The 26,451-nt window shown below is 37.7% G+C and overlaps 1 protein-coding gene across 1 annotated transcript in view; it reads right to left on the reverse strand.

The window, feature by feature from the left end:
• The window catches only part of odad2 (outer dynein arm docking complex subunit 2), a 53,160-nt gene extending 29,482 nt beyond the window's left edge, over positions 1-23,678 (reverse strand). Inside the window, exons 1-10 of the mRNA XM_084434714.1 lie at positions 23,512-23,678; positions 23,080-23,314; positions 22,687-22,844; positions 21,390-21,519; positions 20,986-21,092; positions 18,527-18,666; positions 17,248-17,364; positions 9,584-9,804; positions 8,445-8,585; positions 6,917-7,058 (exon numbers count right to left, since the gene is read on the reverse strand). Coding sequence (XP_084290840.1) covers positions 6,917-7,058; positions 8,445-8,585; positions 9,584-9,804; positions 17,248-17,364; positions 18,527-18,666; positions 20,986-21,092; positions 21,390-21,519; positions 22,687-22,844; positions 23,080-23,297 — 1,374 coding nt within the window. The 5' untranslated portion in view covers positions 23,298-23,314; positions 23,512-23,678. The remainder of the gene's footprint in view (positions 1-6,916; positions 7,059-8,444; positions 8,586-9,583; positions 9,805-17,247; positions 17,365-18,526; positions 18,667-20,985; positions 21,093-21,389; positions 21,520-22,686; positions 22,845-23,079; positions 23,315-23,511) is intronic.
• Positions 23,679-26,451: the final 2,773 nt, after the last annotated feature.

Raw genomic sequence — 26,451 nt, forward strand, 5'->3', positions numbered from 1 at the left:
TATATTATCGCACAGCTCTATATATAAAGTGATATACTGATTCACAATCAGTCAATGTTTTTTTTAATGTTTTTGAAACATTAGAATGATTCAGAAGGATCATGTGACACTGAAAACTGGAGTACTGGCTGCTGAAAATTCAGCCCTCAGGAGATACTCAGGAGAAAACACCACTAACATTAACGATGATCGACATCAAACTGAACCAAACAGGAAGTATTTATAGACAAGGTAACCAGAGAAACTAACGAGAACTAATACAGAAATGACAGGAACTAACTAAACAACAATCGCGGCACATAGGACTAAATTACATTTCAAAATATATTAAAATAGAAAACAGTTATTTTAGATTGTAAAAATGATTCACAATATTACCGTTTTTACAGTATTTTTGATCAAATAAATGCGGCCTTGGTGAGCATAAGAGACTTCTTTCAACATACATATACCCACATACAGTATACTCACATAAAGCGATTTAAAGTCACAGTTCTGCAATATGGGAAAGAAAAAAGATCTTTCTGAAGAAAAGCATGAAACAGTGCACTGACTTTTATGCAAAAAACAGTACAGCAAAAGAGTAGCATGTCCAAAAGTCGTAATATATTCGAAAATAAAAGTACTGTAAAATAAAAAAAACAAACAGGGTGCACTTTCTGTTGTCTCTGTCACAAAAATGAACCGAAACTCAGAGAATACTTGTCTCTAAAAAAGCTGTGCCTTTGTGCATTTGACCTTCATTCATTATGTATATTTTGATTATTTTCTTTTGTAAATAAAATACAAACAATAAAAAAAAACACACATTATTTTAATCTCCTCGCATTCTTTATTTTGGTCAGGGCCACATCCACCTTGATAGGCCCATTAGGGGAGGGTCTTGTTTTATGTGAATAAGTGGGCAGGATGATTTTCATATCATTGTGTAGTGAAAAAACTAGGCTACAAGATCCAGTTCTCAAAAGTCTTGTGAATGTTCAGTGTGTGTTTTATGGCCTTGTTGCAGAACAACCACTGGCTCTGCACCCCTACTCACAACTCACTACTTCAGACCTATGTTCCCTCCATAAGCTTGCATTCTGCAAGTGAACTGCGCCTTGTGGTGCCATCCCAAAGAGGCACAAAATCTTTCATGGACCGTTACCTTGACTGTTCAGTGCTGGTGGAATGACATGCCTAACTCAACCCGAGCTGATGAGTCTTTAGCCATTTTCAAGAAACGGCTAATACTAACACTTACTATATATATATATATATATATATATATATATATATATATATATATATATATATATATATATATATTATTATATACGTGTACTGTGCTAGACTAACTGGGATTAGTCACAGGCTGCACTTGCATATTGTTGCCCTATTGTTTGATTGATTCTATTGTCCTCCTCATTTGTAAGTCGCTTTGGATAAGCGTCTCCTAAATGGTTAAATGTAAATAAGCATTTTTTCACTAAGCAGACAAACGTTCTCTCAAAAATACAAACGTTTACATACATGATACTCACATTGTAGTTTGTGCTGAATACAGTGTAATCAGACTTTAGCCATGGAAATGTTTTAAGTAACTGAAATAAGCTCAAATGTCAGGACATGTCAACACCTCAGACCTCAAAAGGTTAAAACGTCTTCAGACAAATGTTGGCGAGAAAGCTTTACATTCATCTGTGATCAAGGCTAAAAAGCTTCTTGCGTTGCTTTCCACTTGTTGAAAACATTTGCCTTCAATTAATAGCCACGTCTAGTGGCATTTGAAATAATTTAGGTGTCACAAAAATACAGAAAGAGCAGATAGATTGTAGTTCTGTTTCAGAGCAGGAAAGCAGGTCCCAATGACAGCACAAGCTGCATGTCACCATAAAAACCTATCCTGAGGAAAGAATACTTAAACATTCAGCACAAAACTGTACAGAATGAGCCAGCATTCATAAATCCTGCCCATTGCAGATGGAGCTCAGAAAATTAACAAATTCTCCTGAAGAGCAAAACACAGAAGCACGGAGACAAAGAGAATGAAAGCAAAAAGGAAAAAGAAGGAAAAGACAAACAGAGAGGATGGATATATAAATAAAACTTAAGAATAAAACAAAGCTGCACTGATGCTCGGGAGAAAATTGAGAGGGCAGAAAGAAAAAGGAAAGAAAGTATCAGAGTCAACGAGAACAAAGAGGTATTAGGAAAAGAGAATGTGAATGTTCATTCTGGCACGAGTGTTGTGTATGATATACACATTATAGTTAATTTATAGAGAAGCTGACTGAGGTCTGATCATTATCATTTATCCTCAATTAAGCAGCCAGCTCTCCAGAGCAAGATAAAGACAGCTGTATAAATGATTTACACAAAGAGAGCCATAGAGCCACAGAGCAGAGCCGCCTCGTCTAGATTTAAGAGCAAAGAGATATCAGATTTAATGGACAGTATAAACTTGATGCAAAACAGCATATCCACAGCGTATTTTTACGAGCACCTTTACTTGCATGCATATACATATACATACACACACACACACACACACACACACACACACACACACACACACACACACACACACACACACACACACACACACACACACACACACACACTCAAACCATTTGTGTGAAAGCAGATGGGTGTCTGCTGTAGATAATGTTATGCCATACTCATGCCAACTTATGGTTGGTTAATGATACCACTTTATTGACAAACTGATGCACTCATCACACAACTGTTTCAAAGTCTTGGGTCAAAAAGATTTTTGAAAGAAAATAATACTTTTAATATTAATATTAATATAATCAATATTTTAATATGACTTTAAATGCATTGGATGCATTGATTTGAACAAAAGTGACAGTAAAGACATTTAATACATTCACCAAAATTCAGTTCATCAAAGAATCCTGAAAAGAAATGTAAAGAAAATATGTGCTTAAAGAAAATATTAAGCAGCACAACTGTTTTCAGCATTGATAATAATAAGAAATGTTTCTTGAGCCCCAAATCAGCATATCAGAATGATTTCTGAAGGATCATGTGACACTGAAGACTAGAGGAATGACTGCTGAAAATTCAGCTTTACTATCACATGGATAAATTACATTCATTTGTTTGTGTCTATTAGAGTGCCAACCTGGGATGCACTTTAAAGACGATTGATGTTTAGTGTTATGTGTCGCCTGGACAAGTCAGTGAACCATATAATTGAAGCCCTAGTCAGTCCTCTGAAAAGCTGTTATAGATACACTTCTAGATTAAGACGACATTGGTGCAATATCCTGTATATCTTATAGTCTATTTTGTATTTCTTTTTTGTATTGTATGATGTGTTTATGGACCTGTGTCTGCAATAAAGTTTAATAATTTGTAATAATATTTCACAATATTACAGTTTTTGATCAAATAATGCAGCCTTGGTAAGCATAAGAAACTTCTTTCAAAAACATCCTTTTGAACGGTAGTGAATGTTACATTGGCCGTAATAGAGGTAAAGAGATAATAGTGATAATACTATCGGCCATCACATTTGAGTGTGCACCTTTTTAAAAAAAAACTAAAGAAAACTAAAAAAAAAACTTCATCCTTCATTTTTGTAAGGCTAAAGAAAGTCATAAAATTCAGAAAAACAATCTGTTTGGCATCACTGCATCATACAGGACTGAGATGAGGTGTACCAGCAGCGTGGTCTGACACATTCAATTTTGTACTCACTTTGTCCAGTAGATGGAGCAAGACCTCATAATGGCCATGTGACATAAGATGTGGACATTACTCTGGTTACAAAAAACAACTGTTCTATTCTGACTGGAATTTCAACTTCTGCCACTATGCAAACAAAAAACTGTAGCTGTAAATGTATTCCATGCAGAGGATCATTTTAAAACATCTAAAGCCTTTTATTTGTGCACATTATTATTCTGAAAGATTATTTCTCAGTCTTCTATTCTGTGAGAAACTCTCTGTAAGTGAGGCATAAGCCGCTGCAGTGAGAGAGATCCAGATTTAGGCTTTATTTCCTGAGCAGACACAGACACTGCAACCTTTAAGTTAAAATGACTCAATAAAAAAAAGTTGAGTTAATTACATTGGCAAAAATTGCACACACTTTTTCAATGTATAAGAGCACTAGTATTTCACTTACTTGCAAGCGATTAACAAGGAGCAGAATGGGGTAATTGGAAGAAGGGAGAGGGTGAGAAAATGTTTCTATGCAACTTTGTTTGGCTGCCATGTTTCTCTAATTCAAGCTAATGAGGCAGTTGGGCCGAATCTGGTGAGACAAACAGCCTGTGGCCACCTCCTCTACACACTGACGCAGTTACAAAGTGCGTCTGTGAATGTGTGAACGTGCAGTTATACTCAACGCTCGTTCTTTGACCCATCCAGGCAATAACTGAATGGAGTTTGGTGTGTGTAATATGTTTTGCGGTCTAAAGACATGCACGATTTATTAATATAGCACTAACACATCATGAAAGGATGTAGTCACTGGTGCAAACTGCCCTCCGTACATGTGTACAGAAAGGCAAACATGAAGACATGTAAATGTACAGTTCAGGTAATGTAGACTGCAAAAATATCCCTAGATAAACAGCCATTAAACACAAGTCCGATCATTCATGCATCACCTTATAGAAGCGTAATCTCCCAGAAATACAAACGCATGTCTATACCCTGGAAAAGAGCAGAAGAAAAGACAGAGGGGAGGAGAAAAACTGAACCTTCACTCCAAAAATAAAACAGATATTTAGTTTGGCACGGACTGTGTTTCGGCTTCTGATGGTAATGACATTATAAGAGCGCTACTGGACAAACCCTCATAAATAAGAACTGTGGTTTCCAGACAGATAGAATGCTAGGAAGGGCACGTTACAAACACATCCTGTCTATAGTTGAAAACAGCACTGTAACAAACGCATCCCCAAACACCTCACACAAATCAAAAAAAATAAATAACGAACTTTACAAATCTACTTTCCAAACGCTTTCCAAAATCAAACAGGATTTTGTTATCAAATGCTTTTTTTCCTGACGTTTGGTAGAGGATGAGCACCTCCCATAGGGAAAATTACATTCATTATCCTGTGTTTTACTGGGCTAAAAATATCTACCTACGGCTGAACTTTACTTGGATGTTTTCCTTTACATGATTTATTGCTCACTACACTTCAGATCATCTTTTTTAAAAATTTGTACATGCTGTGTCCTCTGGTGTTTAACATCAGTGCCCTTTTAATCTACAGTAGGCCTATGCCTTCTATAAATTATTTACTATAGGCTATTGTAAAAGGAGATAATGCGTCTTAGAATTACTTTTAATTTTATTCTCACGTTAATGTGAGATCAATTTAGCAAATGTAGTTCTTTGTAAACCCCTTTTTAATGTATTGACTAGGGGTGTCGCAATATACTATATGTATTGACTATAACAGTGATGTTTTAAAAAATGAAATATTGAAATCATGTTCATACTACACATGATAATATTGTAAATAATCCAGCATCAGTAACCGATTGACACTCCAACACAGTAGGTGGCAGTATTGCACCTAAACGCTGGTAGCCAACTGTCATAAAAAGGAAAAAGAAGATTATTTCATCACAGTTGCTGTGTCCACAAACACCCCTATACCCTTCATTCACTATTCCTCACATAAGTCCACAAATATAGTTCACTTGTAAATGAAAACGAGAAATACTGAGTGTGACGAAAGGGCTACCGCTTTTGCAGTTTGTCCTTGCAAATTTTTTGAAACGTTGCAAAACTAGCAGCTCCAGTAGTAAGAGAACTGTCATGGAAACTGTGTAAACCTTAATTATACAATTTGATAATCAATCAAAAAGGAATTTATACCTGTATGAAATTACGCTGTACCCACATTGGACCAGCAGTTAGGAAAATGGATGGATGGAGGGTTCAGCTGCGTGTGACATCTTCTGGCGAGACGTGGGAATTCATTTGGCATGCGAATCTCAGTGCATTATGGGTATTTCTCTAGCCATTGAGCGTACATCGGTTGTACACTCATTACTGTGGTGCATTGTGGGGTTTAATAAGTCCACTATAGTTTTGGAGATCACTACAAGTTGTTGTTTCCTCAATTAGTGCCTTATTTAGGGGTATAGGGGCGATATCAGACACAGCCAGTGTTTAGCTACTACTACAGTACCAAATCTTGTCGGAGGAGATGATAGCAAAACACTCTACTCACTTTGTCCAAATATGCCTACTTCCGTACTATATAGTAAGCAAAAATAGTACAGCAAAAGAGTAGTATGTCCAAATTTATAGTATACGAAAAACAGTAAGCGAAATGCACCCGGATGACCTACTACTTCTGCCAAGATTCTGGAGTGCACATTTGATCGACACTTTACTATCCCATGAAGCCACAGGAAAGTTGTGAACGGCAGTGAAGCAATGCAACTGATGCTGGTAGGTCATGTGACAGTGACAACATGGCGGATATAAAATGTCTGAATTACATTCACACTACCCATTATTCATGCTATATAGAATATACTTTTTTAATGGTCACATAAGTAAATCTCCAACCAAATGTGCCTACTAGACAGTATGTGATTTTGGACAGATAAGGGGTGTTGGACAACCCAGTCAGCAGTCAGTTCTTTTACTAGGTATTTGTACAGTTATGGTTACAAACTCTTTCTTCGTCTCCCTACACTCATATTTTTAGTGTGCATCCTTTTTTTGTGAAAAAACAAATTAAAGTTAAAGATGAATGTGACTGATAGCATAATTTTTTGTAAATTAAAATCTCCATATATATCGCAATAGTATTTTTATAGTGAATTATTTTGCCCATGATAATCGTGAAGTGAAAATATGAGATCATGACAGCCCTGGTATTGATGCATGTTGGTTTGTGCATTTATACAAGCAAATGTGTTTTATTACCTTTAAATATTTGACTAGTTTCTGGATCTGCCAGTATTCCGAGGGCAGGTCGGTGGCGTTCTCGGCACGTCTTTCGGGCTGTTCCTCATCTTCCTCATCCTCTGATGAACTCTCGCTGAAGTCATCAGCTCCTGGGGTTTTACTATGCACACACACACACACACACACACACACACACACACACACACACACACACACACACACACACACGCACCTATTAGACGTATTAATATTCAAGCTGGCCAACAATTTTATGTCTCTCAGACACACACTGTGAGAAGCTCTCTCCCACAGAATTTTCTCAGGATAGAAACGAGAACTATCCATACATAACAGGACATTATAGAAAAAGCGCTTTCTCTAATAAATAGAGCTTAATACATCAAATCGGAGGAGAGTCGGAGCAGGTGCAAGCCAAACCACACAGCCCAATCTCTCAAAGCTCTGGTAAAATCTTTCTGAATCCAATGTGGAATGAATTATTGCTCTCTGAAAGGCCTCATGCTCAAACCCTTGGACAAAACGGCCATCAAACTCAGGGGTGTATTTGAAGTGTCATCTTAAGCCATGGCATCAAATTAAACGGCAGGGGATGGAGAGAACAGAGACAGAGCAACAGAGAGAGAGAGGAAGACTGGAGTGGTCATCAGTGCATTTCTGAACTCTTTCATCGCAAACTCATACACGCACGCACAAACGCAGATGGCCGTTAAAGCGGATCAGGCTACTGAAATGAATGTATCGTGAAACGAGTCATGAAACTTGGTACACAAGGAGAAGAGGCCAGAGGGATTCAGATATGTTTTCCAGGGGATAACTGTATTGTCGGACAGCAGCGTACTCGTCTCTTTTGGTGCTAGTCACTTACTTGAAGTGTGGAATCTGTTTTGCAATGCGAACGATTGTAAGTTTGCTGGCTTAGTGTGATATACATTACATTCATTTTGTGTTTGTGTACCATGAACACATCCAAATGTTCTTCAGAACGCTACACTGTTTTTTGTGTGCATCACTGATTTAAAACGGCAAGAAAAAGAGAAGCTGCGGCTACACCCGGAGCTCCTTACAGGCAGGACTGTGTACTCTGGCAGTGGATGTTATGGGGACAGCTGGAGTTTTCGCTCACCATCGCCAAACAGACAGAGAGGAGTCAGAAGAAGGAACAGGGTTATCAGTGGCTCAGGCACAAGCGGTTATTACAGACCGCTACTCCCAGTAGCACCAGAGGACCGTTCCGTGTGCACACCAACCTGAACGGCTGCTTCATCCATGCCTTATTAAAGGCTATAAAATGAATACTTATCCACAGCTGAAATAATTTGCCCTGAAAGTGAGCCTTTATTTCCAATTCAGTGATTGGATAAGTTTTTTTTTATGTTTGGCCAGGAGAATAAAGAGTAATTCAATTATGCGTGTTCTCGGGAGAGGGTTTTTTCAGATCCCATTGCAATGGTTGGGTTTTTACCTCAGAGGAAATACCACATGTACAATGAAAAAGCTATTTCTGTGGACTGAGATTGTGGCATACATTTTTTGAGAAGACTGGCAGCCTGGCAGAGACGATTCAGAAAAATTAGCTTTTTTTTTGTTCTCTGATGCGGGTGACTTTGTGCCATATTCCAGGATCCTCTTGCTTTCTCTGCTCTTTCTGGCCTTCTCCTCTGCCTCACTGGAAAAAACGACAACAATCAGACAGTTATTAACACGTTTATACACTTTAAAGCCATGAAATTACAATTATTTTATTTCTAAAGAATATTGCAGTGTTTATTATTAATTATCCAATCAATTCTAGATGGACAAAATCAAGTCCCACCCTACATTCTTTTCTCGTTTGAGAAGTTGATATACGTGACATTCGAAAAAAAAAAAAAAACATAATCATGTCGACTTTGTTTGTTTTTGAGGCACGAAGTCCAAAAAAGTTAATTTTAAAAATCACATTATGAGGTTACATAATGTATTTTATGCTTTGTATGTCTACTCTGATATTTAATTTTTGCCACACAAGTATTACAATAGGACTATGTGGATGTTTCAGATACAATGTTTTTTTAAAAGAGGATTAGCTGGCATCTTTGTTGCTTTTCCCTGACCCTTAACTATTTTTCTATGTTTTCTCTCCCATCATGTAATATTGTCTGTTTCAGTCTTCTGTAGCTCTCTAGTGGGTTTCAAGTATTGTGGCAGCTTACAGAGAAACCTTAGATCATCTGAATGCAAATTTGGTTATTTTGCTGCAAAAGGCAGAACACTGAAGTACATTTTCACATCTGGGAAATTCTTATTTCTCCAAAACAAAAGATTATTGTTTTGGAAATCTTAGATGACTGTTCAGAGGAGGTTTACCAGTAACAATTGTTGAAACAGCCAAAGAGGCTTATTTGTTTGCTAGATCAGTGGTTCCCAGCCTTTTTTTTCAGGGGACCCCTATTTTAACATTCAAAATACTTAATCAATATCAATAGAGCCACAAATATGACATTTAACCATCTCTTGAAGTCTGAATGACTACTGAACTTTGCATCTGTACAGTACATAGACAAGCCACATGCACTCCAGCAAACATCAGCTAGCCCAGAGTCAGTGACCTCTGATGTTCATGCTGTGATGGCTTTTTTGTGTCTCTTCAAAAGACATCCATTGGTGTTTGGAATTATCACTTACTCAAATGGGGACGCCAGGCCAAGGTTCTTCCATTTCAAAGATGGTTCTAATTTCTTCTTCCTACCGCCCGGCTTGTTCCGCACAAGCTGATGTCTCGCCTTCTCAAGCACATTCTTTTCCTCATGGTCGTAAGACTTCAGGGTTTGGCCTGTTTCCTCTGCATCAACCATTTCCACATGTAGAATCTTTTTAGTGGATGGCACATCTTGAATGGCAAAGTCCTGTAGAAGACAATGAATAAAAATGAAACAAGATAGTAAGGAAAAGAACCTCTGCACCAAATGTAGAGACTTGGGACTTAAAAGAGTTCTTTTTCTTAAGCATTTTTTGTTCAACAAAGTTCTTCATGAAAGCACTCTTAGCAAAACATATTTTCCATTCTACATTTTGACACATTGTCTCTTTATTGGGGAGGCACATCACACAGTCATCTCTGAGCTAGCGCAGCCTTCTTATTCTAAGAAAGAGATGTATAAAAACTAAATCCCACTTATGAATTTGTATCCCTGAACATTTATATAATACAGCCTTTCTCCACAGTCCACTGCCAGAAAAACAATCCTGCCTTTGAGTTATGAGAATAATGACAAAATAGAAACACATTTCCAAAGTTTCTTATGTTAATTGCCTATACAATATGAGACGTTTATTGTTTCTGTACATTCTTGAACTGCAGGCTGGTAGTTTGGCACACATTAAGTGAAGTCTTTGTGGCAAAGTAACGCAACAATGATTTTCTGAAACTGTGAAGGACTCTATCTTTCTCTCTCTCCCACTTCTTTATTTCTTCTGTGAGAATCTCAACAGGAGACATATGAATGGTTAAGAGGCAGGAAAAATCCACAGGCACCTGCTATGCCCCACCATCAACCCTTCATTGGTTCCATCTTTTAGAGAGATGTACAGAGCAGGAGTGAGAAACAGAAATGGTGAGAGGAAAAGAGAAGAGTATGAGCGAGGAAGAGTTCAGAAAGAGTACACAAGGGAAAAAGCTTTTAATATGGCACAAGGGACTTGCTGTGGATCCAGCTGGGCTAAGCACACTTTGTGCCTTTCATGAGCTTGTTTGGTCGAAAGAAGGCCAAAGTTAAGAACAGCCAAAGTTATATCCATTTCCTCACACCACTCCACCCACCTTTAATTTTATAATTTAAGTCATAAACCCAGTCCAAGAACAAGTAGGGAGAGTTAACTCTCCAGTATGGCACCCCAAACAGAAGCCTGAATATCAAGTAATAGAAAACCTCAAACTACTGCAACATCCAAATATGAAGTGGACAAGGAAAGAAATTTGCAAGACAAAAGAGGTCTATTCCAAAAGATATTGTGCTGACTACTATTAATGAGACTCACAATTGATTTCAATACAGGCAACATGAGAGGAATGATGCAATACTCTAAAAAGCACATATACACAAATGATTATGCTTTACATAATATAATATATAAATGTATACTATTTTAATATAATAATATTTCACTACCATTCAGAAGGTAGGATTTTAAATGAGTTTGAAAGAACTCTCTTATCAGACCAAGGCTGCATTCATTCGATCAAAAATACAGTAAGAACAGTACTATTGTGAAATATTATTACCATTTAAAAAGAACTGTTTTCTATTTTAATACATTTTTAAATACAATTTATTCCTGTGATTCAAAGCTGAATTTTCAGCAGCCTTCTGTGTCCCATGGTCCTTCAGAAATCATTCAAATATGCTGATTTGGTGCTCAAGAAACATTTGATCAATTTAATCCATCCGTGCTGAATACAATTTTATATATATATATATATATATATATATATATACACATACACACACAGAGTACAATATATTTTCCCTTATGAGCGTCACCTTCTGCTCAGCCCTGGCTGTGCATGTTTGATTAAAAGTGTCTGATCTAATTAAAATACTGTATGAAAATGCATCGGTTCCTCATGCAGCTGATATGTTAGGAGATTAGGCCTGTTGGATTTGGCTAAGAGCTGGTGTGCGCTGAGGATTTCTGGGCTGAATAATCACGGTCCGGTGGTTGACTGATGGCTGAAGGACCAGAGCGTGTCTGAGACTTATTACAGAAAACTCAGGCCGCAATCCAGAGCCTATTCTCTGCTGAACTTTTCACGCTACAAGAGTCCCATAGTGCAGCTAAAAGTATAATCTGCTTTCAAATCAACATGCACCCTAACGTAACGGGTTCGTTTCAGGTGGATAAATGTCTATTTGTAGAAGGTGATGAGAGTATTGAGTAAAAAGGAGAACTCTCACATGTAGCCTTGTAGAAATGTGTTTGGAAGACATGAGAAAGAAATGGTTAGACAGACAGAGAAAAGCAAACTGATGAAATCTAGAAAACAAGGAACCAATGTAAAATATGGAGAACAAAGAGGGGTTTGATTTGTGTCTAAGCAGACTACTTTTATGGCCCTCTCTTTACGGCCTCTGTCCATCACCCATCAGCTGCTAGCGCTCATGGTTGAGCTCCCGCCTGCTTGCATAATAAAACATGAAAGTCTGGTGGGCATTTTTACACACAAACGCTTGCACGCCGAACCGCCTGCCTGGCATCATTGCTTCAAAGAATAATAAAGTCTTTCTCCTCACTGCCACCAATAATCGAACTCAACCTGCTAGCACATATCCAGCCTTGTTCAAAAACCAAACACTAAAACCGCACTGAGAATATCCACCTCATTCCTTTTCTTCAGTAATACATATTGTTTCAAAGCAGCTTTGCAGAAAATAGTGCCTTAATACCCCCACTGAACAAGCCAAAGGCAACATGGCCAGGAAAAATCATTGTAGAAAAATCACACCAGAAGTGCAACATCTGTTCAGTAGGTTAACAGTAGGCACTTTCAATCAGGTCTTAAATTTGAAGTGGCATTTCCTGTCTCGATAAGAATGGTATTATCCCCAAAAAATGTTGGCAACAATATTCTTACGCTTTTCAGCAATATCAATTATGACCATCACTATAATGTACCAAATAAACAGCCAAACGTGATTTACACAAGTAGGACGTGTTCCCGTATCAACATCCTTTGTTGTTCCTGAAACAACATTCCCATTAATCAATCACTGCCTTATGCTTTTAGAGTGTTATGGGCTTTGATTGGTCGATATGGATGTTGTTCTAGGACCTACAAAGGATGTTGATCCAGGGACATGTGTAAATGACATTGTGTCAAATAAACAAGTACAGCATATAGCTCTACTTCAGCTCATCCAGTTTTTTTTAGAGCTTTAGAATGATAGCACACTTAGACCGAACATTTATCAGAGGCGAGAGTTATGGAAGGTGAGCAGAGCTACTGAGCACAGACTCATGGGAACTGTTCTTCAAATGAGGTAGATGAAGAGTTTAACTTGGACATCTCTGCTGAGAGTAAAGTTAAAAGTCTGCAGCAGGCTTATTTTGTGTCTGAAAACTGGCTCTGAATGCACAATAAATAGATGAAAGGAACATTTTATACTTTCTGTCCTCACTGTAACTGACGGGAACACCAGACAGAGGTTTTTACACCGGCAGAGTAGCACTAGACAATAACCATTACTATATGGTACAGCAGTAATCTTTCTGTCTGCCTTCATTTTCCATCTGCAAACTATATCGGCGAGAGATAACATCACCATCATTTAGCAACGAACATAAAGAGAAATCTGTCTCGATGATGGAGTTTCCGTTTATATTGCTCAAGGACAGAATTATGTTGGTTATAAAACCGCCAACGGTCGGCATAAAACATTAGCGTGGATCTGAAGATTTTGTTTTAAGAAAAGAAAAGTACAAGTTGGAGGAAACCTTTTGTCTGCATCAACAAAAAAGGCATTTACTGTGCTCTGCTACTGATGAAGCTGAAGACAAATCTAGACAATATTGAGCCAGCCAAAAAAAAAGGAAAGAAAAATGGTAATTTCTTAAAGATGTTGTATATTTAAAAATTAATTTTGATATAATTCTTGTCTTTAAAATCTCATGTAGAAAGGTCTAAATATTTGGTGCTGTAGAACAAAACATTTTTCCAACAAATACACTGTGTCACTGATGAGAAATAGGATATAATTTCTCAAACAATAAACACTTTTTACCACATCTTGAGGCCATTATCGGAGACCCAATTTGTTAATTTATCTTTTACTTTATTCAGAGAGGTCTGACTAGCTGGCCTGTTCTCACATTCTTTCACACTGTGGTGATGTGAAAAATAGCACAATGACAGAGGAAAGAACTCCCTCTCTCTCTCTCTCTCTCTCTCTGTCTCTTAATCTGTCTCTCTCTTGGTTATTGTGACAAGCAGACACTTTACGCACTGAGAGAAGTATAGACATTAGCTTGTCCCCTCTTTCCCTTTGCTCTCTTCTTCTCAGCTGTGATTAATCTTAGGCTGAGGAGCGAGCAGGAACACACTGCTGCCAGTTGAAGGACAGCTGTGCTGTTTTTGTGTCTATGTTTCTAAGTATTGGCATCTTCCCCTGAGTCTGTTTAGCAAAAATTTGGAATTTAAAATGAATAACTAAATGGGTAATTTACATGGTTAATGTGTGTTCTTTTTTTTTAGAAAATCACGTGATAAATTATTATTATTTAACATTCATGCCTTTATTAGCAAATGCTGGAGAAACAAGAATCAATGAGAGAGGAGATAACGGAACACAATAGTCTAGTGCTCCATGCATGTGTCGGAGCATTGCACACATCTACAGCTTAGACAAGTTTTCTTAGATTAATATATGCGATTATATAAATGTACACTGATGTTCAAAAGTGGACAAAAGTTTTTCGAAAGAATCTCTTAAGCCCCATTCTTATCAAGAACGATAACTATAAAGATAAGTATGATAACTACATAAGGGTCCACACCAATGCACTATATCATTCTATTTATTCTAAGCACACGCCGCAGTTTTGTTGTCTGTTGTTTTAAATGCTCAAGCTCTTTAAAGCAGGATGGATTCTGATTGGCTGTCAATGTTTTCATCGTTCATCAGCTGGAAAAAAAATTGTTCTGGGAGAGATTCCAAACGATATTGTTTCTCTGTGCCGTTATTGTCCTTGGTGTGAACAGGCCTTTGTGCTCACCAATGCTGCATTTATTTGAACAAAAATACAATAAAAACGGTAATACTGTGAAATATTATTAATATATTTGAAAATGTAATGTAGACCTGAGATGGCAAAGGTGAATTTTCACTGCAGTCTTCAGGGTCACATGATCCTTCAGAAATAATTTTAAATATGCTAATCTGGGGTTTAACCCTTAGGGGTCGACAAACGCGCCGGTGCGTTTTGTTGGATTTTCTTCTCATAGTAGCACAATAGACTTAAATTACTCATTTATGATCATACAGAAAATATGAAAAAATAATCAAGATGTCTACTTTTATGTGTCCACTTACAATCAAAACACAACATTGTGCTTTTGTAAAATAAAGAAAACAAACAGGGTGTGCTTTCTGACTCTCCGTCTCTGTGAACTTTATTTTCTTGAGCACGTCTATAAACTGAGACAAAACTCAGCGAATACTTGTCACACATTTATTAGCAATATATCTTTATAAACATTTAGGTGTGTACTTTTAAAATATCTAATTCAAAAACGAAAACAAATGTTCTCTGTTTAAGTAATTTGTATGAAAATAACAAGATGTCCAGTTTCTCAAGCGAGAGCTCATTTGCTCTAATGTGACCACACCCACACGCGCAAAAGAGATTCAGATGCAAATCGTCCACGTGAAGGAACGCGAACCTGTAAACGCCCTCATTACCTCTAAACAAAGAATCTAACTTCATCATTCCTCTGCTTTTCCTCGCGTTTGGAAGACACGCTGTGAGCTTACATTGGATTTACCTCAGAAGAAGAACGCGATTTAAAGATAAGAAAGATTTGAAGGTAAGAAATGTAGCCTATTCTGAATTATATTAGAGTGTTATTGTTGCATAAACGTCACATTGTAGTTGAACTGTTGTTAGACTAAAATGTATGAAATCGACGGAAACATGTTCAAATATGAACTATAGACAGGTAGGCAACCTTTAAATGCTAAATAAATATACATGTATGACAAGAGAATGTTTGTATGCGCTTTAATATAAAACATAGAATGATATAAAAGTAGGCTAGTATGAGAGTTTATTTACACTAACATGATGAATATAATAATATTTAGACTGGTGTTTACTATGAAATACTGTGTTCGTGGATATCTGCTCAAACATAGATGTTTATTATAATGTGGTAACAATAAGACATTATTGCTTATTAAGAGGTTCGACCTGTGGTATTATAGGAGACACAGGAGGTTGCCTTCGGCGCAAAATGACGGGGCTATTATAGTAAATTGCAGTTCATATGTAAGATTGCAATAATGTTTTGGGGGGAGGGGGGTTTGGTCAGTTTTCTGGGGGGGCGCTATACAATCTCACCTAGGGGACTAACAGAGCCTGGGCTGGCCCTGCTTATTAAGTCCGCATCTCAGATGGTAGATGGGTTTCCGTATCTACCTAAAAGCATTGAACTGGTGATACGTTTTGTGAGTATTGAAACATTATTATTATTATCAACATTGAAAACAGTTGTGCTGTTAATATTTTTTTATTAATAGAAAGTTCAAAAGAATAGCATTTATTTGAATTAGAAATAGCCTATTTTGTAACATTATGAATGTCTTCATTGTATCTCATTTCTTTCTGACCCCAAATTTTTCAACGGTAGTGTACTTTGACAATAACTAAATCAAAACAACGCTATTGGTGCACTTGCCATCTTAGCTTGCACCCATCTACATCATATAAGGAGGGCCAATTTATCAACATAACATTCTACTGACTGCTATAGGGGCAATGTACTGTCAATAACATCCTATCAATTTCACTAATATCAGACTTCTCCTTTTGGTGACATCTTTGGCTCTGATGGCTGCATGTATTTAGCATTCTCACATGATGATATCATCTGTCTCTGATGCCTGAACACTCAGGCTCTCCAGACCACCACAACTGAGGTCCAAGCTTATTCAATACTCACAAAACGCATCACCGGTTCAGTGCTTTTAGGTACTAGATACAGAAACCCATCTACCATCTGAGATGCGGAATTAATAAGCAGGGCCAGCCCAGGCTCTGTTAGTGCCCTAGGTGAGATTTTATAGTGCCCCCCAGAAAACTGTCCAAACCCCCCTCCCCCCAAAACTTTATTGCAATCTTTCATATGAACTGCAATTTACTATAATAGCCCCCTGTCATTTTGCGCCCAAGGCAACGTCCTGTGTCGCCTATAATGCCACAGGTCGAACCTCTTAATAAGCAATAATGTCTTTTTTAACATCAGGGGATGGATTATATAAGTATGCCACAGTTGTGTTAATGCCAAAGTTGTGAGCTTAACTGTAATTCACATGTTTGGATAGCCCAGAGCATGGTTAGTATATCTAAAGCCCAGTGGTGTGGAGTAGACACTATAATGAAACAACTGTCACGTGTTCATAAATCGCCATCTGGAGCATTTTAAAGCCAAGTGCAGTGGAAGAGAATAACTAAAAACTATCATAGAAACCCAACAATGGCAATCTTTGGTTTTAAACCAACAATTGAGGAAATAAGACACAACTCGTATGTTAAAAGAGATGAAACTCTTGTGTTCATGTGGTGTTAAGCAATACCTTTTTATCAGAAGCCTTAGCAAAATGGGGAGACATGTTTTTCAACAGTGTGACAAGGTCTTTGTAGGCTTCACTTATTCTCCTATAGGAGTTTTCACCACCTTCTCCATTGATTTCCTGGAAAACAAGTGTAAACAGAGAGATTAACGACATTCCCAGTGGCGTATTAGTTTTTCTGGCTGTACGTTGGGTTACAATACATATCTCAAACATAGAGTCATATTTGAAAAAGACAATTGAAAGAGCAAGAGAAAAGGTTCAACACAATAAACGCCCCAACCCACACACAAAGACCATCAGCTTCACACACATGCACAGACATAACTATACTTTGAGCTCTTAATCGCTGAGGTTTAGAGGTGAATTGTTCTGATTAAATGTCTCATCTATACAATTAACTTTACTGTCATTTGCAGTAAATTCAACCTGACCTAAAATGTACAATGAACAGGTGAGTGTCAGAAAGCATTGAACAGAACACAGATGAGGACAAGAGAGTCCAAAAAGAATAGACATTTAGAGAGAGAGAGAGAGAGAGAGAGAGAGGTGGAGGAGGGAAAGAAATTAGATTTAAGAAAGAAACACAAAGATAAAAATAGACAGATGTACTTAAGTGGTGCTCTGAATCAGAATGAATAATGAATAAAAATATTATGATGTGTAAAATGTTGCTTTTGATTAATTGCACACATATTTAGTTCTGTGAGGCGGCTTTAAAGCACTGAACACAGCTAGAGAAGCAGATCTGGAACAGAATCACATATCTGTCATGTCTTAACTTTTCAGTTTCGCTTACCTCATGTTTTGGAAAAGTGTCTGTATACCATACCTTTCAAACACATTAAGAGCACATTGTGTACGTTCAAATTGTCTACCAAAATTGGCTCCCTTGACAGCTTGACACGTTTCAGATTCATAAAACTCATATTGCATCACTCAGCATTCCGATGAGATGCATTAATTTCCATCTGCTATGTGCTCAGGTCAGGCTTGTTGGGATATGCCCTATTAAGATGATCAAACTCGATCACTTGATTTTTATCAAGAACTTGATTTCTTGATAAAAATACAATATATAATCAACTGAGGGAATGTCCACATTTCTGAATCTGATTACTAAAGGGAGATGATAGGTTATGTAGCTGAATTTCATCATTTTTGACACCGATGATGTAGCAGAATTGTGTTTTGCTTTGACATACAAGAGAATTGTGTTCCCAGAGCAATCCAAAACTGACGCACCAAATGACTGTTATTACTTTCTTGACAGTTTTCTCACCTCATCGAGGAAAACTCCGCTAGTATTGCAAGTGATGAACAGCGTGGGCTCTGTGTCACAGGTCTCAATTACGAGGGAGCAAATCTCTCCATCCATCTGCCTCCAGGGAGGAGAGCGACAACCATTGGAGAACACGTAATCTGAGGAGGCAGGATTTATGCTTTAGAGATTTGTATATTTTGTTATATGTATAATGTGTCAAATGTTGAATTAATGCACTGTTGTCACCTCTCAACAGCAAAAGTTTGCAATAAAACTTCAGTTTTGGAAAGTACATACAGTGCAAGCTCCCACAGGGGCAGATGGACACTCGTTCCCTGTAGCCCAGCCAGTGAAGATGACTGATTGTTCTTCAGGACTGAGCTGCTGCAGGCATAACCCCAAGATAAATTACCCTCGCCAAACACCCCTGCCGGTACTCCACATGCTCCAAACCGCCCTGCGCATCCTCACGGCCCCCCCCTCCTTTATTTGCAAATAAGCTTCCAATTTTACTCGGCATACGGGGACACATTTTTCAAAAGAAGCCACATCCATCACTCAAAATTTGCAGGCCACAATCCTTTTTCCAAAAACAGTTGATTGTTATAGCACAGCAAATCTGCTCGTTCTCCTCAGGGAAAGAGGAAGAATTGATGAATCTCTTTGTAAACTGAAATCTGACATATGTAATGGTTTCCATGTTGTGGAGATTTGAATACAGACATGTTATATTTAAAGGATATCCAGCATTGCCACAAATGGTGGTGGCTTAAAGACTGTGGAGTGTGAGGAATAGAGACAGATTTCTGTTAATCATAAGGTAATAAGCACTGACTGACATGATCAGAACTGCTAAATTTACTTAGTTTCTTGAAGTGAATCTTCCCAGGGAAGATTCAATCTTAAGGTGCGGTCACATTTACTGTTGTTCAATGAATTTAGTTGTTCGGTCAAATCCCGTCATTTCAATATAGGAATCAACACAATTGGGAATTTCGCATTAGGGCGGAATATTTCCCCACACATTTCCCATTAGGTTCTATTTGGTCATGCAAATTCACTGCATTGACCAATAGAAAGCTGTTTGGTTAGAAATTGACTTCATAGTTCGCTACACTAATGACAATGGACCTTTTTTTTGGCCACAAAATTTTGCTAATGTGACAGCAAATGTATTATCATTGTCATGATCATTACCTGAATCCTCTACAGCCTTGAGAAGCACTTTTCGCTGAACTCTAATATGAGTTGGTTTTGATTTAATTTATGGCAGACTGTTTGTTTTGCATCAGCAGGGAAGTAGGCCCCCTGCACCTGCACAAGGTTCGACTCTGAAAGTGGAACTGTGAGCATTATCTTTGGGGCCGGCTTTCACCTCAGTTGTCTCTACAGATCCATCTTTTGAGTTATCTGACACCGACCTCTCTTGATTCAATTTCTTGTTGGCCTGTGGAATCTGTGATGGTTCAGTGGCCACATTTAACTCAGCACCACTCTTTCTGTCGCAGCTCTGCACATCATCAGTAACAGCCACATTAGTGACGTTCATCTCATTTTTGTTAGAGTAGGTCTGTCTAATGTAATCTGTAATTGCCGCAAACAAAAAAATCTTACTGATTTTGAACTATTGAAATAGAAAAGCAATACTGGTTCAGTGTGTCTTTAATTGTGAAGAAGTCTTGTTTTCAGATTTTTTTACCCTATCTTCCAATGGGGTAAAAAAATTACTATAATTCAAAAGGAAAACAAGTTTATTTTTCTTACCCCATTGGAATATTTTGTTGTTGTTTTAAGCATAAACTCACACCGTGTCTACATCAGACATGACAGTTGTTGCAACAGTTTGAGGCTTGAAAATTCAATTGTTCTTCGTGTTAGAAGTACATTTATGTGATCTGATGTGAAGTACATCAGAAGTAGAACGTCGCACCATGCTGCATTCAGTGTAGACAGCATCACTGATTATAATAGGTCCTATTTGCATATATCACGTTACGCTGCTCGCGTCTGGTGTAAACACGGTGTCACTCAATTTTCAGAAAACTATTTTGTCATTTAACTTCTCAAATAAATGTATTTTGATTTAAAAATGTTTACTAGAGATATGTGTACTGGAAAACATGACAAAAAAAAAAGTACTTTTTTCAGTGCAGAGGCATCAGTCAACATTTGTTGCCATGCCTGATAGTCAAGATGTGAGAACTAAGAAATTGTTTCCATTTTCCTCAAAATCTAAATTACTGTACAACTTCAGTCCAATTGAACAATATAAAAAAAGAAAAGAAGACAAAAATCTCACACAGACACTTCTCAGTTACACCGGAAAACGACAATTACTCGCTCCAAACATCGACTCAGTTCGACCCAGAAGATTAATCAGATTGAGGGTGAAAATAAGTGTGGAAGTGAGTGAGTGACAGAACGAGATAAAGTGAGCAGAAGAGATGGAGAGGGGGAAGAGTGAGGATAATGCAAACCTGATGTGTAGCGCACAGACTTCAGCGCCGTGTTTTCTCCTGTTCCACAGAATCTCTTCAACAGATCTACCTCTGTATTAACAGCTGCTGGGCTTAGCCTGCCCTCTCTGGGCAAAAACACACACACAACACAGAACAAAAATACAGCTCATTAACCAGTAACAGTAATATAGCTATAAATGCATGCACTGTAATGTAGCTATAAATGCAAGTACTGTGTGTGTGTGTGTGTGTGTGTGTGTGTGTGTGTGTCTCTCTCTCTATATATATATATATACACATACACACACACACACAGTACTTGCATATATATACATATACATACATCAATTTATAATAATTATATAAAGTATATATAATATAGGCTATGTATAATTAAAAGGCAGTATATAATATATGCATACATGATCATGATCGGTCTGACAGCAATGCTTAGCAGCTTCTCGTCCAGCTGATGCAGGATATTAAATAGTTTGTCTTCCTGTATTGTAGGAGATGTGGGCCCAAAGATCTTCTTCACTGGCTCCCTGTTAGCTGTTGGCCATAAACACACCTTATTCACAACTGCTCATCATACAAAAACACTTTCACTATTCTTTTTTTTTTTTTTCTTATCAGCCCTATGTTTCATTGCAAATTTATTAAAAAGATAAATAAGAATCCGCTAAATGTTACCAAAAACGTACCAAACGCACCTTTAAATGATAGCCAAAAGCTGCAGAAAGCATGTCTGAAACTAATCTTCAGATGGAAAATTTGCTCTAAAAGAACGGTGTGGTCCAAAAGACTGCCACTAATGAAAATGTTGCTATTTCATACATATATACATATTATAGCCTATAATTAATACAGATTTTTTTATTACAAATTATATTATCAACATAAAAAAAAGTCAATTTAAAACTGAATTGAAAAAATAACATGAATTTCAGATTTCCAGATTCAGTATTTGTATTCCTCTTCTTGCTGTAATGACAGTAGCACTTGAGCTGCACAAACTCCAGAAGTTTGAGTAAAACCTGATCATCTCATTATCCAGCATGATCTGAGAACGATCAGAACATCTTGTGCATTAATGGAAGAACATCTGACTGACTGTAAAAAAGGAGTTCACATGATTTGATTGGAGTCCTAGAAATAGTGCAGCATCTTAAATAGTTCTTAATGCGCGTTCACACCAAGAAAGATAACCATAAAGATAACCATATTAGCATCAACACCAGTGGACAATATCGCTCTGTTTATCATTTCACGCTCGAACTCATTACAGCAGGATGGATTCTGATTGGCTGTCAATGTTTTTATCATTCATCAGCTGGATAAACTCATTCTGAAAGAGATTCCAACAATATCGTTTCTATGTGCCGTTATCATATAGCTGTGGTGTGAACTCTACTATTCTTTAATATTGAGAATGTTATCTTTATAGTTATCGTCATAGGTGTGAATGGGCCTTTACTCATTTTAGGTTTCAAGAAGAAAAAAAAACTATATTTTCAGGTTGAAATAATTACAGCTATTCAATGTGGTCTCAGATTTTGGGATCCTACATCTTGCATCATAAATTAATAGCCTATAGGCACTGTGACTGGACTGATTAAGACTTCAAATGTGATACCGGAAGATATTGAAAATAACAGAATGCAGCATTTCAAGGAAAATTAGTGCTTAAAGTAATTGCATGTTCTCCATGCAGCTCACCCTCCAAACAGGTCTGGACCTCCTTCATCTTTTTATCTTTGTTTAGAAGCAGAAGGTTAGACAGGTGGTAAAATGAGTGCACTGTGATGTCAGGTGGACTCAGATGCAGAAGGGGACGTCCTTTATCATCACATTCCTGGGACATAGCTGATTCTCCACTAAAAAAAAGGGGGAAAATGGTGTCACAGGTGTTGTAAGCATTCACCTGACTTTAAGCAGCTCTGCACTGATTCAGCATATGAATTTATCTGAAAACCTACTATGAACCAAATGAGGTTTTACAGTTATCTAGACACGAAAATTAAATTAGGTCTAATCTTTCTGATATCTTTAAAGGGAATGTTATGCTAAATCAATTGCACGTCTCTTATCATCTCCGTCTGTTGGTATTACCTGATGTCATATAAATCTGACTTGAAATCAGACGCCTCTAGAGTTGTTTTCCATTGTAAAGGCTCGCTGAATGTCAGCCTGGCCTCGTGTGGGTGTTTGTCGCCGAACTCCTCCGTGAAGAGCAGGATTTCAGTCAGAATGTCATTATTCAAAGGGCTCTTCTCTAGTTTATCCGCCTCAGAGCTCCATTGAATTGCCCTAGAGAGTGCCACCCCCATGACGGACACTGGATAGTCTAACATTAAAGCAAAACAGTAAACAGTATTAATACAACACGAGAGGGTTAAAGCCATTTCAATGCGTAACGTTACATTAAGCGCGAGGACTGATATGCGGCGTTCCAAACATCAAACGGATTATTTAACTGTAAAGGCTAAACTATTTCTGACCCTCTTGAAAGTGATTCAATATATAAGACGGTTTATTACTCACCAAACGTAGCTAAACAAGTCTGCTCAAGTTTGTATAACTGTTCTCCTCTACAAATGTTATCTATCTTGCTAACTTTGTGGCTGGTCGGCGCTGCTTTCAGTTACTGAGTAACCATAGAAACGAACTACGCGCTGGCTCATCCGGTTGTTAATAAACAGTCGAACAACGTAGAGCGGAGAGGGTCAAAAAAAGTTAGCGTAAGAAGCGGTGTTTTCTTTTCTTTTCCTTTTCTTTGTCTATGTGTTACAGGAAACACTGTATTGGTATGAATGATCAACATTACATTAAGCTGTCTTTGTTATGCAAACAAAAGTGAGGTCCAACACGAACCTACCTGACCGAATTAAAGGCTTTCGCATTATGTCAACTGTTTGTTTTCTCTCTGGGGTTGCGTGCCCACAGAACCACACTTTTGAGAGGCTCTTTATAAACTTCCGCGCTGTGCTGTATGGTTTGGCAGAAAATTACACACAGGCATTTGGGCCACAGAAAATACTTAATTTCCCAACTGATCCTGCCTGCACAGCCTCTCAAAATAAGTGAATTCAACTCAACATTATTCACGCTGGGTTTAACTGATAGGTCTCACTCATAAGCTTTCAAGTGAACCAAAACCGAACAGGAGCTCCCTCTTTTCAGATCATGCAGATGGAAGGACTAGTGCCAGGTGTATTAGCCTCTCTCTGTCATTGCCAAACCACACCGATGACCTAGAGATTAACGTTACAGAAATGTCCATGCATTTTCGCTTAAATAGTGCTCTTTAGATTTTACTCTATTACTGAATTAATGATTTTAGCCTACTTCTTGCTGCAGATCAAGAGATCATTACTAAGAATTTCCCCCAGGCATTTAAAATTACATGGACATTTACAAGCATTTCCACAAGACTTCCACAACTCACAAAAAGTTAATTGCAGGAGCAGAGACCTTTTTATTAATATAATCATGTCTGTCCAGTGTACAGGTATTTCAGAGCTTCCACACACATCACTAGTAAACATCACTGAATTGGTTTAATTACAGTACTACCATTGTATATTTTCTTTGTGTGTTGGAAATAAGCATAAGCTTTTGATTTTAAATCTGGAAAAATATCTGTTCTTGATCCTTTTTGCAACAGACGTTTACAGCCATGAGGCCATAACGATGATGAACAGAAGCAGAAAAGAAATGCAAATGCTCACTTAGCAGTGTGTGTGTGTGTGTGTGTCAACATTTTGATTTATACCTACAGTCCAGACATGCTTTTATTCTACATGTATTTTCAAAAGCCCAGTCTTTCATCCTTGGTTGAATAAATGGGTGCAAATCAGTGTCGTCAATCTTAATGTGTGACATTTTGTCTGGCACAGCCACTTCTTGGAAATCCAACAGACTAAAAGCGGGGAGCCCATATAAGAGGTAACACCGAGACTGTGGGCAATAAAAAACAGACCCTCTCCATCGTTAGAGTTTTTCTATCCTTCATTCTCATGTCTGCAATCATTCAATGATAAATTGTAAATGGATTCAAGATGATGGCCTTGGTATAGCACAGGAGTTTTCAAACCGGGGTCTATGGAGCCCCAGGGGGCTGCAAGGGGTGCTAGTGTCCACAGAAAATTTAAAGGTAGGGTAGGCAATTAAATTTTTTTTTTTTTTTATACTGGTTGAAACTCTCCACATCCTGATAGCAATCAATAATAGAAGTGGTCTAAATACAATATATATATATATATATATATATATATATATATATATATATATATATATATATATATATACATACACATACACACACACACACACACACACACACACACAGGTGTGCTGGTCATAAAATTAGAGTATCATGAAAAAGTTGATTTATTTCAAGAATTCAACTTAACAGGTGAAACTAATATATTATATAGACTCATTACATGCAAAGTGAGATATTTCAAGCCTTTATTTGTTATAATTTTGATGATTATAGCTTACAGCTTATGAAACCCACGAAATTAAAATCCCAGAAAATTAGAATATTACATGAAATCACACAGTAATACTGTACCATGGTCATTGAACCAGGTTTTGGTTCTTTTGGCAGTGTGGGCAGGTGCAAATCCTGCTGGAAAATGAAGTCAGCATCTCCATAAAGCTTGTCTGCTGAAGGAAGCATGAAGTGCTCTGAAAATGTCCTGGTAGACGGCTGCGTTGAGTGGACAGCACAGTGGACCAACACCAGCCGATGACGTGGCTCCCCAAACCAACACAGACTGTGGGAACTTCACACTGGACTTCAAGCATCTTGGATTGTGTGCCTCTCCATTCTTCCTCCAGACTCTGGGACCTTGGTTTCCAAATGAGATGCAAAATTTGCTCTCATCAGAAAAGAGGACTTTGGTCCACTGTGCTTTATTAAATCCAGAGTCAACGCAGCCGTCTACCAGGACATTTTCAGAGCACTTCATGCTTCATTCATTTTCCAGCAGGATTTGCACCTGCCCAACCTGCCAAAAGAACCAAAACCTGGTATTACTGTGTAATTACTGTGTGATTTCATGTAATATTCTAATTTTCTGGGATTTTGATTTCGTGGGTTTCATAAACTGTAAGCCATAATCATCAAAATTATAACAAATAAAGGCTTGAAATATCTCACTTTGTATCAAATATCAACTTTTTGATGATATTCTAATTTTATGATGTATGTATATAAATATGTATATATACACATACTGTGGAAGTCTCAGGACCAAAACTACAATACCTTCGCGCACCTTGCTTGAACAGAGATCACATGCCATCAGTTCATTCCATGAGACTATGCAGAGTTAGAGACACAGTCGTTGGGCCCCGTAAACAAACTCCAGCCTTTACAGTTCCTCCTGAACCAAAACAACTTATGCTGCGTTCACGCCATGTCGTAAGCATAATTACAAGATGGCAACCCATGACGTTCTACCTGGAGCTGTT

The sequence above is a fragment of the Rutilus rutilus genome (genome assembly GCF_951802725.1).
Source record: "Rutilus rutilus genome assembly, chromosome: 16".
Lineage (NCBI taxonomy): Eukaryota > Metazoa > Chordata > Actinopteri > Cypriniformes > Leuciscidae > Rutilus > Rutilus rutilus.